This window comes from Terrapene carolina, unplaced genomic scaffold, assembly GCF_002925995.2.
Source record: "Terrapene carolina triunguis isolate 2854851 unplaced genomic scaffold, T_m_triunguis-2.0 Scaffold68, whole genome shotgun sequence".
NCBI lineage: Eukaryota > Metazoa > Chordata > Testudines > Emydidae > Terrapene > Terrapene triunguis.
The window spans coordinates 15,811,532-15,826,633 of record NW_020664419.1 but is presented as its reverse complement, the minus strand read 5'-3'; the positions used below and the strand labels follow the sequence as shown (position 1 = coordinate 15,826,633).

The window sequence follows — 15,102 nt, the reverse complement described above, 5'->3', positions numbered from 1 at the left end:
ATTTTCAGCATGAAGAAATACTTTGAATAGAAGCCTCTCCCCTCTGTAGCACTGAGGCAATTTCATTGATTCTAAGGCCAGAAGGGTCCACTGTGATCATCTGCTCTGACCTCCTGTCCCTCACATGCCATAGAACTTCTGTAGCCCCATTCTTAGGACAAAATCCACCTTTGCATTGAGAAGCATCTCATGAGAGGAATACTTGCCAAGGAATTAGGAAGGACAATTCAAATACAACATGAGGTGGAATTTGATCAAGTAACTGAACTGAATAATCTTTAGCAGTCAATAATTCACAGCAATCCCACTCCCTTCTGCAAGGAAGCAGAGCAGATGGTCTGCAAAAGGAGGAAGGGAGGGTCAGGAAAGCCATATGCAAGCTGGTTCTAGGCTCTCAAGTAATACTTTAACCCTCAGGGATAGCAGGTGTATGGGCAGCTGACATTGCAGCTGCCTCTGTCTGGCATGTTTCTCTTTACCTAGTCTTCTGTTGTCAAGAGTGGGGTTTCTGGACCTAAGAATAGAAACCATCAAGTGAAAGGTGTTGTGTCTTATAACCAAACAAAGATTATGTAATGCATACTTTGCTCGGGCTGTATGAACCCTCCCACCACTGACCTTGCAATGAACCTGGTTTGCTTTTTGTCTCATTTGCTCAAGGGTCCTCTTCACTATACAAAAGACTCCCCCCCCACACACACACACTCTCTCTCTCTCTAATGAGAAGATGTATAACTCAGCTCTTTGCCTCAATTAAGTGAGAGCGTGGAGGTCTTAATCCAAAAGTAAAGACGACAGATGATGTCTACCGTAACTGCCCTAAGAGAAGTGTCAGAGCACAATAGGGTGCAGAGAATGCTTGCTTGACTCTACATCCCCCTAAGACAACCTCTACGTATGCCCCACAAGCAAATGATCTAAGCAGTGGAAGCATCTGATACCAAAGCTGAAAGAGCTATCCTGGCCTGGTAGCTGTCCATACAGATCTGCAATTCCAGAAGAACAAACCTTCCTTCCTTAAAAAACTTGTTCTTCTTTGTAACTTTACCAGACAGAAAGGAACAACCTGGTTAGAAGCCCTTCATCATCTTTCTAGCTGTTAAGGCAATCAAGGTGTAAAAGCGGTTGAAGAAATTCTGGAGTTCTTGCCAAGATAGGCAATTGGGAGATAAGCAATCAGCTCTCCTTGGTGCTGCAGGAGCTAATCCTAGCATCAGCCCTATGTCAAGGACATGTCTAGTTCTTTAATCAGAAGAATATTTTCCATTAAGTATTCCTGGGGGAATTCTGCGCCACTGTGCAAGTGCAGAATGCATGTCCCCTTCAGATTTTTTTCCCTACAGAAAATACATTTTGCGAGAGAGGCACTGCACTTACACCTTTCTCCCACCAGGTGGTGCCAGAACAGAGAGCAGCCAGCTGACTGGCAGTAGTAGTCAGCAGCCAGCTGTGGTCCTCACAGTGCCCTGTCTGCAGAGCCAGGTTAGGAGGCATGGGATATGGGGGAGAGGGAACAGATAAAGCGGGGCACATGGAGACATGGAGCTACTCGAGGGTCACAGACTAGGATTGAGAAGGGCTAGTAGGGGGGAACTAACTGCGGCAGGGGTGTAATGGGGGTGCAGGGTCACATGGGGACAGGGGAGGAGGTGGCTGAATGGGGGTGCAGGGTCACATGGGGACGGAGGCAGGGGGCGCAGGACCACATGAGGACAGTCAGGGTACAGGGACACATGGGCTTGGGGAAGAGGGGTGCACGGACACATGGGGACAGAGGCAGATGTGCCTGAATGACAGACTAGGGGTCAGCCAGGATCTGCATGGGGGAGACTCCCCAACAATCCCTTCTGCCTTCCAAAAAGCCTTGTTCTATACTTCTCCCACCCATCCCCAACAACCCTCCGGGTTCATTCCCAGCAATTACTTCCCTCTCCCTCAGCTCCTCCGTTACTCCTGACTCCCCCAATCTGGGATTTTATGTGACCACCACACCTAGCCCATTCACGTGGAGCTTCCAGCTTCTCAGTCCTGTTGGCACTGCCTAGGAAACTCATTCCGTGAGTCTTTTGGTGAAGGGTTGGTGAATAATGATGTTGAGATATTGGGAAGGCGGAAACTGTTGATAGCAGTAGATTGTCCACGTAAAATAGTTTAATGTGCAACCTGTGGTGCATAGTAGCAGGATGCATACTCTGGAATGTCACAACCTTTACCCAACAGAGAGCCAAGGCTCGACCGCTGGAGGGTGCTGTGTCTGCCCTGCATAGCCTGCTAACTCGGCTATGTGGCTCTTGCCACTGTCCAAAGAGGGTTCTCCACCAGGCGCTTGAGGCTTGATAGTCATTGATCCATATTATGGTTCTTCCAGCCATTTAAGCTCTGACCATTCACCCAGACCATTAATTTCTATATTAAACAATACACTGTTACCGTTTGTCATGATGTACCATGAGCTGCACTAAATTACACCAGCTGAGAATTTGGTCTGTTATGCACAGGAATAAATGACTAAAGAAGGTGGAAGTCAGTGGAGAATCAACTCCTTACCCTCATCTTATTCTTTCTCAAATAAGCAGCTCTTTTATTTTCCACGACTGAGGCTGGGAAGCATGCAATGATCTCAGTAGTAATTGCAAGTGCAGAACAAATGAATAATGTTCGATAGAGAGCAACAATGTGGATTAGAAAGAAGAATTTTGCTCTAATAAACTGAAATTTTCTTAAAATTAAGCTTTCTTACATCCTGGTAAAAAGCAAACTTTGCCTTGCACAGTCCTGGATCTCAGCCAATCACTTCTAATTTCAAATCCACATGTCTCAAAGCTTCAGTGCTTTTCATTATATTTAATAAAATGTTTGCATCACATATTTCAGCTTGGTAGGACTGTGTGTCCAGCTTAAGACACAACCAAGTACTCAACTCTGGCCCAGAAAAGAGCCTCCTTGTATCACTGCTGCCAGTACCAGTTACTGAAAGAATTGATACTCACTGAAACTACATTCACGAAATCATCATCTGACAATGTTTCTAGCATCTCAATGACGGAGGTTCGGATCAACTTCAGCGTCAGTCCACTAACGCTCCCACTCCTGCATAACAGAGATAATTTAAAAAAATGGATTGAATGAGTTCAATTGAAAACATACAGTGGAACTAGATTTTATAAACTGGCTCCCATATTTTCATACTCAAGATTGCTCCAGAAGTGCTTACTCAGCCCCAAGTCTCACCTTTAAGAGTTGCTCTGCAATGGCAGTACTTGCTATAAAAAAACAAAAGTTCCAGGGTTGGTCTCCAAGCCATAACTTTGTGGCTCAGAGGAATAGTTCTGTCACCTGACCCATACTGACACATTCTTTCCCCATTTTCAATTCATGATTGCCATGAGAATTTATCACATGCAAATTATGTGTTCCCTAAATATTCTAGGGCTTTACATTTTCAGGGATCTAAATTGCAGAATGTTTGTTTCAGGGCAAAGATCAAACTGGGGTGGTGCGGGGAGAGAGGGGTGAAATTGCAAATGCTAATAAAACACACCTCTGCAATACAGAAGTATTTGACTGCATTTAAAAGCATCAAATGCAATCTCTCCCAGTGAGGCAAAGAACCAATGAATAGATTTTTTTTCAGTATAAAGCAATCTGTGAGACACTTCAAGCCTGATGGTTCCCCCAGACTCTTGACATTGGCTTAACAAAGGAAATCTTGACAGGGGTACAGAGAAATGTTTTTTATGAATTTCTTCCCTTAGTCTTCAAACAGCATGGAATAAATTTCTGAATATAAATACCAAACCAGGGGCAAATTTATTTATACAATGGGAAATGGCAACTGTAAATCTGTCATAGCATTTTATAACATTATCTTCATTAATATTATTGTAATGTAGAACAACCCCATTTGACTAATGGAACTAATCAATACAGCTATAGTCCCTAAAATATGCCATTTTACTCTCAACATTCAGTCCCCTGGTATTTAATTTTGGCTTTACATTCAAAACTCTTTTTTTTTTAAATCAGGGTATTCACACATTAAAGTATTTATTTTGACTGTTTGGGGATTAATGTTTTGACAGCTCTGAAGGGGTTGGACTTTAGGCTTTTGAACAGCTTAAGATAAACTGTGGAGAGCTAGAATACAATACATTAAGCATACATGAGTTCTCATCCTTTTGCTCACCAAACCATGCTAATTAATTCTCAGACAAATCCAGCTCCTTGCTTCTAGTAATTTCTTTTGTGTTTCACAACAACCTCTGGCATTCACCTGAGACATTTTCAATTGGTTACTTCAGTAATTGAGATGTTGACAATATAACAACATCAGATGGACATAAAGACATCCTAATATCAAGGCCGTTTTTTCCAACAATTCAAATAAATGTCTTTTATTTTCAACCTCATCTCTCCTTCAACTTGCAATAGTTTGTTCAAAAGGTGCCAAATAGCTTTTAATCTCTCCAGTATTAATATCCAGTCTTTAAACACTTACGCATCAACTAAAATAAGCATGTCTTTTGGAGATGCAGCTCCTTGGATGTACCTGAAATAAACAAATGAAAAGATATGAAAGATAAAAACTTGAAAACACCATGCTAGCATTTGATCAAAAGACCCTGTGATCTCTAAAACCAAGTCTAGCTGAACCAAAGGAACTTCTCAATTGCATCTCAGTAGGAAATTCATGCACTGTCACTTTTTCTCATTGCTTCTCCTTCTAGGTAAATGAAGGTTCAAGTAACAATAGCGAGACCTGGAGGTAGGATGTAGGAATTCACTACTCTTGTATGTCGACAACAGAGAGGGGTGAATAGGCTTTGACAGCTAAATATATCTTGATGAAAAGTTAGCAGGTGAATTATTCCAGCAGCCCAACTCAGGCAAAGATTTTTTTTAAATGAGAGTACAGTAAAATGTGGCAAGAGTGACTACTCATGGGAATTAGTAAATGTGGTTGCTTGTAAGATGTCATTTCTCTTCAAAGGAATGGCATTGCCACCTTTACTTCTGAACTGCTGCTGACAGCGACACTGCCTTCAGAGCTGGGAGGCCAGACAGCAGTTTCTTCATAGTTAAATTATACGGGGGAAAACGTTCTGTGGCCTCTGCAAGTAGTTGCTCGTGACAGGTGGTCTCTCTTCAGAGGTGGTCATGCAGGCAGGTTTGACTGTATACTTAACCAATAAAAATGAGCAAAATATAAATGAGAAAATACAGTGAGCAAAAAATGGAATAGTATTCTGATAGAAAAAATGCTCAAAATCAGTACTGAAAAAGAGCATTTTAAGAGAATGTCCACTGCTCTGGTGACCGTAGTACTAGCCTAACCCTCTAGGACTGTGTTTGTAAATCATTCTGGAAAACAGAATGATTCATTTTGATCATCCTAATTTGGTTTGGTTTGGTTTGTTGCCTTCAATCCAAGCATTTAATGGTCTTATCGTCATGCCACCTGGGTATTTGTCTTTATCATGAAAATTCCTTCTGGATAGCAATATGGTATTGCATACATGTCACCTACCCAGAAAGCTGAACTGGGCTTACAGAGAAAGTGAAAATATTTTAAAATTTGAACTTTTAGTCCTCAAAAATTATCAGAAGAGCGTTTAGTGTAGTGTTTAGTACATATTTACTGTTGATTTTGTTCTTTATCAGAATATGTACTACGTTGACAATTTCACGTGCTTCATTCCTCCGAAGAAAGCTTACCATGGTCTTCTGCGAACATCATATAGATCTATCTTGTTTGGAGTTCGGCTTTTATCTACCCATGGGGAGGCTAAAAATGAAAGAAGATATATTGTACTCATTTCAGTATATTGCACATTATTTGAATAAAGTAACATAATGCTAAAGACTTTTAGAGAACATTAAAAAACCCTTTAATATGTGGTATATCAATATTTCACACTGTTAGTACTATATAAATAATTACATGTGGTAGGAAGTTAGAATGTTCTTTATCTTCTTACACTTTACTAAAAATATTGTTTTTATTAAAACAGTTCAAAGGGAAGTACTGCCATTGACTTCAATGGTGCCAGGATTTCACCCAAAGTATTTTTGGGATTGGAGATAACCTTTTAGGACAAGCAGATACTTTATAAAACAAACTTTTTAAAATATTCTGGTCTCTGGAAATGCAAGCCTGATTCAAAGCTCATTGAAGTTTACAGGAGTCTTTCCACTGATTTAAATGGGGTTTGGCTGAAATCCCTGATTAGGAAACAGATATGTAATGAAAGTATCCTGAAAATGACATGCAACTAAAGTATCAAGGTCTGCAAAACTGCAGAAGAGGGAAATCTGAAGAAATCAGGAAGATTCTTAATCTTTGTAATACATCAGCCCCATTGCCCTCTACACAAACAGATCGAGGCAAGCTATTTCCAGAGGATAGAGATATTAATAATTTCTCTCTCTGCACTTTTGGAATCTGGAGAGCCTTCAAGCGGTTAAGCAAAGCAATAAAGATACTTGGGACAAATTCTGATGTCGGGTACAACAGTATAAATCCAGAATAACTAGTTACCAACAACCCATGATCAAATGTACCATCAACATTATCACTATTTATTACTGAGTTCCAATAATAGGACCAATCTCTGAGTAAAGTCGGGGATGATGCTTCATGAGATGGACAAAGGAGTTCTGTCCCTCCTGATGATATTAGATTTTATGCTTGTGACAATCTCCCTTTCCAAAATTTCAAATAGTCTCTCTGTCCTCTTTCACATCTCTCAAGTCACATTGACTTCCACTAAGTCTTTCTAAAATGACCACTATCATTTTTAACATAGGCCATATATTATTTTTGTCTGAACTAAAGATTAAGCTTCTTGGGGCAGGGAACACATTGTTATTTACGCAGCACCAATTGCATTATTGGTGTTCAATAAATAATTATAGAGAACTTTAAAAGTATAAACACACATACAGTATAAGGTGAACCTGATCTAAGAATTCAGTTCCAAACTTCTCTGAACTTTAGGTAAGTTCATATCCAATCTGAGCTTTGTAGGTTGGGCTCATCTCTACACAAAAGCTAAATGTAAAGCAGTTATATACCAATGTACATAGAGAACCCAGATATGAGTTACTGTGCATTCAATTAATAAAGGAGTATAATGATTCTATATTGTTAATAACCATTGTCTGCATTGGCATCTGACTATCCAAATACAAACACTTGCACAAGGTGCAACCCACAAAACATAAAAACAAAAATATATACCACTTTGATTCATAGAGAAAACACACAGCACAGTCTTCTACACCACAACAGCTGCAAAGAACTTCATATTCTCTACATTTAATTTCCAGGTCTGAGTGAGTATTATTTTTAAGAATGACTGGACTTCAAATTTCTGAGCAAGTTTGGCAGCATTTACTGAGATATGCAAAGACTTAACACACAGGACAACAACAATTCATTAATTTTGATGCCCTGATGGAACAATAATTTGTGTTTGCTTAGTGTTGATTATATCTAGTTTCATATTTCACATTTTGTGACCCACACAGACTAATTCATTTATTAAAATCTGATCTGAAGATTCTTGCTTGAAATACTCCCTCTTGGAGTTGAGAAATTTTTATTTAATTTATTCATTTAGGTTTATTTAAATTGTATAGCCTAGGCACACATACAAAATGTAATTCAAAATACAAACAAAATCAAACTGTACTGATGCCCACAATTACAGACCTTGCCCACAGAATACAAAATTATCCCTTACCAAGCCCTCCCACCCAATCAATGTCTCCTTGAGAAAGTCTGGGAGAGCAGACAGTTCAGGGAGGTCCATTAATATCAACCCAAAGCCTCTTTAAAAGTATCTTGGTTACGTCATTAAATTATAATAATCCTGAGCAATTTGTTGTGATAACTGAATTGGAAAAATGCTTGGATTTTCCGAGTGGTCAGTTTTATTTCAGATAAAAAAAATAGATCTGACTCCTTAATTGCTATCTGCAATCTTATGTTATGATTAATGGTAATTCAGATAGAAGATGAAAGATTGTCCTACACAAGAGTTTTTCTAACCCCAGTCTTTTGTGCTACAAATGTAGAGATTTGGGCTTTTATTTAAGATGGAATCAATCTTTTGAAGGGGTATAGATTAATAGACTATATTCTCAGCTCATCAACTCATAGACTTTAAGGCCAGAAGGGACCATAACGATCATCTAGTCTGATTTCCTGTATATTGCAGGCCACAGAACCTCACCCACCCCCTCCTGTAACAGACTCATAAGCTTTGGCTGAGTTACTGAAGTCCTCAAATCATGATTTAAAGACTTCAAGTTACAAAGAATCCATCATTTACTCTAGTTTAAACCTGTAAGTGAACCATGCCCCATGTTGCAGAGGATGGTGAAAACCCTCCAGGGTCTCTGCCAACCTGACCTGTGGAAACTTCCTTCCTGACCCCAAACATGGTGATCAGCTGAACCCTGAGCATGTTGGCAAGACCCAGCAGCCAGATACCTGGGAAAGATTTCTCTGTAATAACTCATAGCCCTCCCCATCTCATGTCCCATAGCTGCCATTGAGGATTTTTGCTACAAGCAGTCACAGATGGGCACCATGCCATTGTAGGCAGTCTCATTATACCATCCCTGCCATAAACTTATCAAGCTCAGTTTTTAAGCTAGTTAGGTTTTTTCCCCCACTGCTCCCCTTGGGAGGCTCTTACAGAATTTCACTCCTCTGATGGGTTTCAGAGTAGCAGCCGTGTTAGTCTGTATCCGCAAAAAGAACAGGAGTACTTGTGGCACCTTAGAGACTAACAACTTTATTAGAGCATAAGCTTTCATGGGCTACTACATGCATCCGAAGAAGTGGGCTGTAGCCCACGAAAGCTTATGCTCTAATAAATTTGTTAGTCTCTAAGGTGCCACAAATACTCCTGTTCTTTTTACTCCTCTGATGGTTAGAAATCTTTGTCTAATTTCAAGCCTAAACTTGTTGATGGCCAGTTTATGTCCATTTGTTCTTGTGTCAACATTGATGCTAAACTTAAATAACTCCTCTCTCCCTGGTATTTATCCCTCTGGTGTATTTATAAAGAGCAATCATATCTCCCCTCAGCCTTTGTTTGGGTAGGTAAAACAAGCCAAGATCCTTGAGTCTCCTCTCATAAGGTACGTTTTCCTTCCCTCTGATCATCCCAGTAGCCCTTCTCTGCACCTGTTCCAGTTTGAATTCATCTTTCTTAAATATGGAAGACAAGAATTGTACATGGTATTCTGAAAGAGGTCTTGCCTTGTATAATGGCAATAACTTTTCCCTATCTCTACTGGAAATACCTTGCTTGATGCATCCTAGGATTGTTTTAGCCTTTTTCATGGCAGCATCACACTGGTGACTCATAGTCATCCTGTGATCAACCAGTACACCCAGGTCTTTATTCTTCTGTGTCGCTTCCAACTGATGTGGCCCCAGTTTACAGCAAAAAAATGTGTTAGTCCCTAAGTGCATGACCTTGCACTCTGCCTATTAAACTTCATCCCATTTCTATTACTCCAGTTTTCAAGGTCCTCCAGATCTTCTCCAGTTTAACAAATAATTTCCCATGTGGAACTGTATCAAATGCCTTACTGAAATTGAAGTGTATTAGATCTACTGCATTTCCTTTGTCTAAAAATCAGCTATCTTCTCAAAGAGATCAGGGTGGTCTAGCATGATCTACCTTTTGTAAAACCCTGTTGTATTTTATTTCAGGTGCTGTTTATCTCTATGTCTTTAACTACTTTCTCTTTCAAAATTTGTTCCAAGACTTTGAATACAGTTGAAGTCAACCCAATGGTCCTGTAATTTCTCAGATCACGTTTTCCCCCTTTCTTAAAAAATAGGTATTATATTAGCAATTCTCCGGTCATAGGGTATGACCCCTGATTTTACAGATTCAGCTGGTGCAAACTGGCATAACTCCACTGAAGCCCATAACACTATGCTGATTTAAACTACCCGAGGATCTCGCCCAGATATAGCTAAATGTTTCATTTCATGAAAATGATAATATAATTTAAGTGACAAATATTTCTTTTTTAATCCAAAAAATCTGGATGCTCCAGAGGAATAGACAGTGCATGTAGATTTATTGACAAGAGGACTTTCACTCAATGCTGCAATGCCTAAAATTAGGCGCCCTGCGACCTAATGGAATCCACAGCCCTGAGTTAGGCTCCCAGGCTCCCTATACAAAGCATGGGGAAAAGGACCTAGGGGTCACAGTGGACGAGAAGCTGGACATGAGTCAACAGTGTGCTCTTGTTGCCAAGAAGGCTAACGGCATTTTGGGCTGTATAAGTAGGGGCATTGCCAGCAGATCGAGGAACGTGATCGTTCCCCTTTATTCGACATTGGTGAGGCCTCATCTGGAGTACTGTGTCCAGTTTTGGGCCCCACACTACAAGAAGGATGTGGAAAAATTGGAAAGAGTCCAGCGGAGGGCAACAAAAATGATTAGGGGTCTGGAGCACATGACTTATGAGGAGAGGCTGAGGGAACTGGGATTGTTTAGTCACCAGAAGAGAAGAATGAGGGGGGATTTGATAGCTGCTTTCAACTACCTGAGCGGGGGTTCCAGAGAGGATGGAGCTCAGCTGTTCTCAGTGGTGGCAGATGACAGAACAAGGAGCAATGGTCTCAAGTTGCAGTGGGGGAGGTCTAGGTTGGATATTAGGAAACACTATTTCACTAGGAGGGTGGTGAAGCACTGGAATGCGTTACCTAGGGAGGTGGTGGAGTCTCCTTCCTTGGAGGTTTTTAAGGCCCGGCTTGACAAAGCCCTGGCTGGGATGATTTAGTTGGGAATTGGTGCTGCTTTGAGCAGGGGGTTGGACTAGATGACCTCCTGAGGTCCCTTCCAACCCTGATATTCTATGATTCTATGATTCTATGAAAGTTAGAGGCCTAAGAATGGGATCCAGAAAGGCCAGCATGCTGAGCAGAGACATGCCTTAACTAGCCAGTAGGAAATGCCGAAGAGAGGGCTGTGGCCTAAGTGTCACCTAAGCCCAGGTGGAGGGAGGCACACATCTCCACTTGGGATTCGCAGCCTTCAGGCCTGTTCTGGAGTTATGCACCTACATTTTTTCTTGCAAAAAACTGTTGTGGTGGTACTACTTCCATCCTTATAACTTTTACCCCAGGAGTTAGAGCATTCACTAAGGATGAGGGAGGCCCAGGTTTAATCAGAGGTTTTCAACTTATTTGTTTCTGAGGCGCCCCCCACAATGCTATAAAAACTCCACAGCCTAGCTGTGCTACAACAACTGTTTTTCACCATATAAAAACCAGGGCTGACGTTAAGGGGTAGCAAGAATGCCAACTGCGCGGGGCCCCTCGCCACAGGGGGTATCTTGAAGCTAACTTGCTCCATCTTTGGCTTCAGTCCCGTGGTCTGGGGTTCAGGGCCCTGGACTGCTGTCCCGCGTGGTGGGGCTTCGGCTTTCTGCCCTAAAATGCTGGCTTTACCCACATTTATGTTTTTTCCCTCAATGTTCCTATCAAATACCTTTCAAAGTCACTAAATACTTTTCATTCTGCAATTATTTTTTTATGTGCCAGAATTAAAGTAAACATGAAACTTCAGATTCTACAACTTCCTGCCAATGTGCATAGATTCAACCCCCCTGCCCCTCCCCCCCTTTTATTTGGCACAATTAATGATATGCCGTCAACTGGTTTAGATAAACCCCCCCAATAAGCCCCACACAGTGGTTACGATTCAAGCAAAATTCAATGAGCTCTACCCTGTAACTGTGAAGATAGTGAGAGAGAATTTTGCCGGAGACCTGGCTTGGGATTAAATTGTACAAACTCTAATTAAACACTTATCTATAAAATGGGGATAATGATACTACCTCCTATGTAAAGCAGTTTGAGACCTACTGATGAAAAGCTCTATAAGAGCAAGATAATAAATTAATAAATATAGTAACAAAAATAGCAGACAACAATAACAATAATAATACTTCAGAGGTGTAGTGCTTATTGCCAGGCATACATTTATTGATTTTTATGAGGCTTCTTCTAGCAGTAAGCACTACACCTACCCCAGTAGTAAGTGTTTGCAGGATTAGGCCCTGAGTTAAGGACTGCAGCATTTAATCAAAATAGTCTCTCATTCAGTCCAAAAATGTACTGAAATCCTGCTTTAACCTCACGAAATCAACATGACTGAATTATTAATTAATCTCAAATTATCTCCCTTGAATTAGGCTTTTTAATTGTTGGTGGGTTTCAGTGGTGTCAAATCTGTTTGCTGTTTTGGTTACAACCTAAGATTTAAGGGGTCTTATTAAAATTGTTATTTGTTAAATTGAGGAATTAAAGGGCTATTTGGTAGTTAAATGATTATGTAACTGAAATTTGGTGAAGGCATGTCACCTCCGTTGATCTGAATTTGACTGAGCCCGATCTATATTTTATCAATATTTAAAGCTTGTAAGTGCTGTCTATGTCAAGATAGATTCAGATTATATAGAAACTTCATTAGAAGGGATGTTCTTTTCTAAGGGCTGCATGCTGCCCTGGATCTGTATGCTGAACACCCATTGATGTTAATAAGAAGAACTGCATTTTGGTTAGCCATGTCAACACTGCAATGAAAGACCTGCGGAATGGTCAGGACCTGCCCGGGTCAGCTGACTCAGGCTTGTGGGGCTCAGGCTGCAGGACTAAAAATTGTAGTGTACACGTTTGAGTTCCAGCCTGAGTCCGAATGTCTATACTGTAGTTTTTAGCCCCACAACCTGAGTGTGCAAGCCCAAGTCAATTGACCAGGCCTCAGAGATTCAGCGATGTGGGGGGTTTTCTGCAGTGTAGATGTACCCTATATGGCTCCAAGTCTGTTGAATATAAAAGTAAGTGATGTGACAAGACGTTAGATAATTCTTCTAAAAGCATTATTAAGATTCAAGATTTCATTTAGTTTCATTTCTAAAAATCAATTGATTTAAATACCCATTTTAATCAGATACACTAGAATCTGACTTGTAGAGTGCATTAAAGACCCATACCTTTATGTTTCACTGTAGTATACTATTACCCTTGAACTATGTCAGCACTGCAGGGTTTTTTGTTGCATACAATATATTTTAGTCATGCTCTCATTTAAGGTTCTTCTTCTTTGGCATATTGTTAGACTTTATATCATATTGATTTGATACCCCTTCTTTGTCTAATCTTTGCATTATGGAGTTAGGGTGACCAGATGTCCCGATTTTATAGGGACAGTCCTGATTTTTGGGTCTTTTTCTTATATAGGCTCCTATTACCCTCCACCCCCTGTCCTGATTTTTCACACTTGCTGTCTGGTCACCCTATATGGAGATGAAGGTTTGGATACATTTCAAGCAAGATTTGTTCATGTTGTTTTGTTGTTTGCTAAGCATGTGGGAAACTTCTACTTCTCTGACTACTGAAATGGAGATTACAGGCATTAAAATGAAAGTAACCTTACGGGGGGGAAGTTTAGGAACTAGAGAGTCTTCGGGTACGTCTATACTTACCCACTGGTTCGGCGGCAAGCAATCGATCTTCTGGGATCGATTTATTGCATCTTGTCTAGACGCGATCAATCAATCCCGGAAGTACTCGCCGTCGACGCCGGTAATCCTGCTCTGCGAGAGGAGTAGGCAGAGTCGACGGGGGAGCCTGCCTGCTGCGTGTGGACCCGCGGTAAGTACCTTTAAGTTCGAACTAAGATACTTCGACTTCAGCTACGTTATTAACGTAGCTGAAGTTGCGTATCTTAGTTCGAACTGGGGGCTTAGTGTGGACCAGTCCTTAGGGTGAATGTGGATGTATATGCAACCCAGTTGTTGAATTTCTATTAAATGGATCTGAATTTTATAATAAAATAGGTTTTGCTATACTGTATGGTGATTTGTGTGTTATATGGTTTTCAGACTCTGTAGTTTTTGCTCTCTGTTTCCTCTCCGTGTTGCATTGAGAGTTATTTTATGACTATACTGTATTTTAATGTATTTATTAAAGCCTTGATGGCACCAAGTCTATTTTGCCACAAGCTTCTTAATAATTGTTGCCCAAATTATCTTTAATTTAAATAATCTTTTCCCCAAAATGGAACATTTTAGAAGGGTTAATAATTAGTAAGAATTTTGGCATGAATAGATGATTTATTGAACATGGATCAGACAGCTATTTCTTTAATGGAAATTGCATTTTACATTTTCTTAAAGAAATGTTCATATTGGGGCTGACAACATGGAGGAAAATATGCCTAGGCGACCCCAGTGCCAGGCTAGATACAACTGGCTTACCAAGACAGGAAGTTTGAGGTACAATTAATAGCTGCCTATACATTGCCACTATTCCCATTTTAACAGGAATTCTTATATCAAGTGAAGACACTCAAACGAATTCAAGTTTGGAATGTGAGACTATCTACACTGACAGTGAACTGTATTCAACAGCTATCTCCTAAGCTACTTACATTAAAATGAGTACCGACCTGGAGTCAGCTGGTGCAACCGTGGCTCAGCAGTGTTATCCAGCTAGATTTCAGTAATACATGCAAAGTCAGGGGCCTTATCCATAATTAAAATCATAGATGACTGTCATTTAATTAGCCGCTGCCCTTGCATTAATCATCACGAACCACAGAGTTGGTGCTCTGTACGCTGATGTAGATTCTGCACAAGACCCCCACATAACACTAGTGTGACTGTTGTGACCTTAATACCTAGTTATATCTTGAAAAATAAGCTCTTCCTACCCAGTTTTTCCATGCCCATCGCAGCAGAGATCAGACAGCCCACACCCTAACAACTGATTGCCCCTTCTCCCCAGCTCTCCAAATCTCCATGTCATGAAAGCGGTGTTCAATCCTTTTGACAAGTGAAAAGGCAAGGGAGATCATCTGTTGCCACTGAGTGAATGACCTCTTGTCTGAGTAGGTTGTAACAATCAACTGCAGAGGCGGAAAACTCACAATGAAAGTTACAAGATGAGGTGAAATGATCACCCAGCAGTGAGGAGTCCATCCCAGGCTGGACTGGGGGACTGAGTGGGAAAGGAGGTCAATTTAAAGGGCAGTCCTCTTGCTGACACAGATGGCA

At 40.7% G+C, this 15,102-nt stretch overlaps 1 protein-coding gene across 5 annotated transcripts in view; it reads right to left on the bottom strand.

The window, feature by feature from the left end:
- CACNA2D1 (calcium voltage-gated channel auxiliary subunit alpha2delta 1) overlaps positions 1-15,102 on the bottom strand; it is a 658,640-nt gene that overhangs the window by 158,514 nt on the left and 485,024 nt on the right. For all 5 annotated transcript variants that reach the window (XM_026648660.2, XM_026648662.2, XM_026648663.2 and 2 more), the window contains 3 exons: positions 5,716-5,785; positions 4,499-4,549; positions 2,991-3,090 (listed from right to left, as the gene is read on the bottom strand). In XM_026648660.2, the coding sequence (XP_026504445.1) occupies positions 2,991-3,090; positions 4,499-4,549; positions 5,716-5,785 (221 nt within the window). The remainder of the gene's footprint in view (positions 1-2,990; positions 3,091-4,498; positions 4,550-5,715; positions 5,786-15,102) is intronic.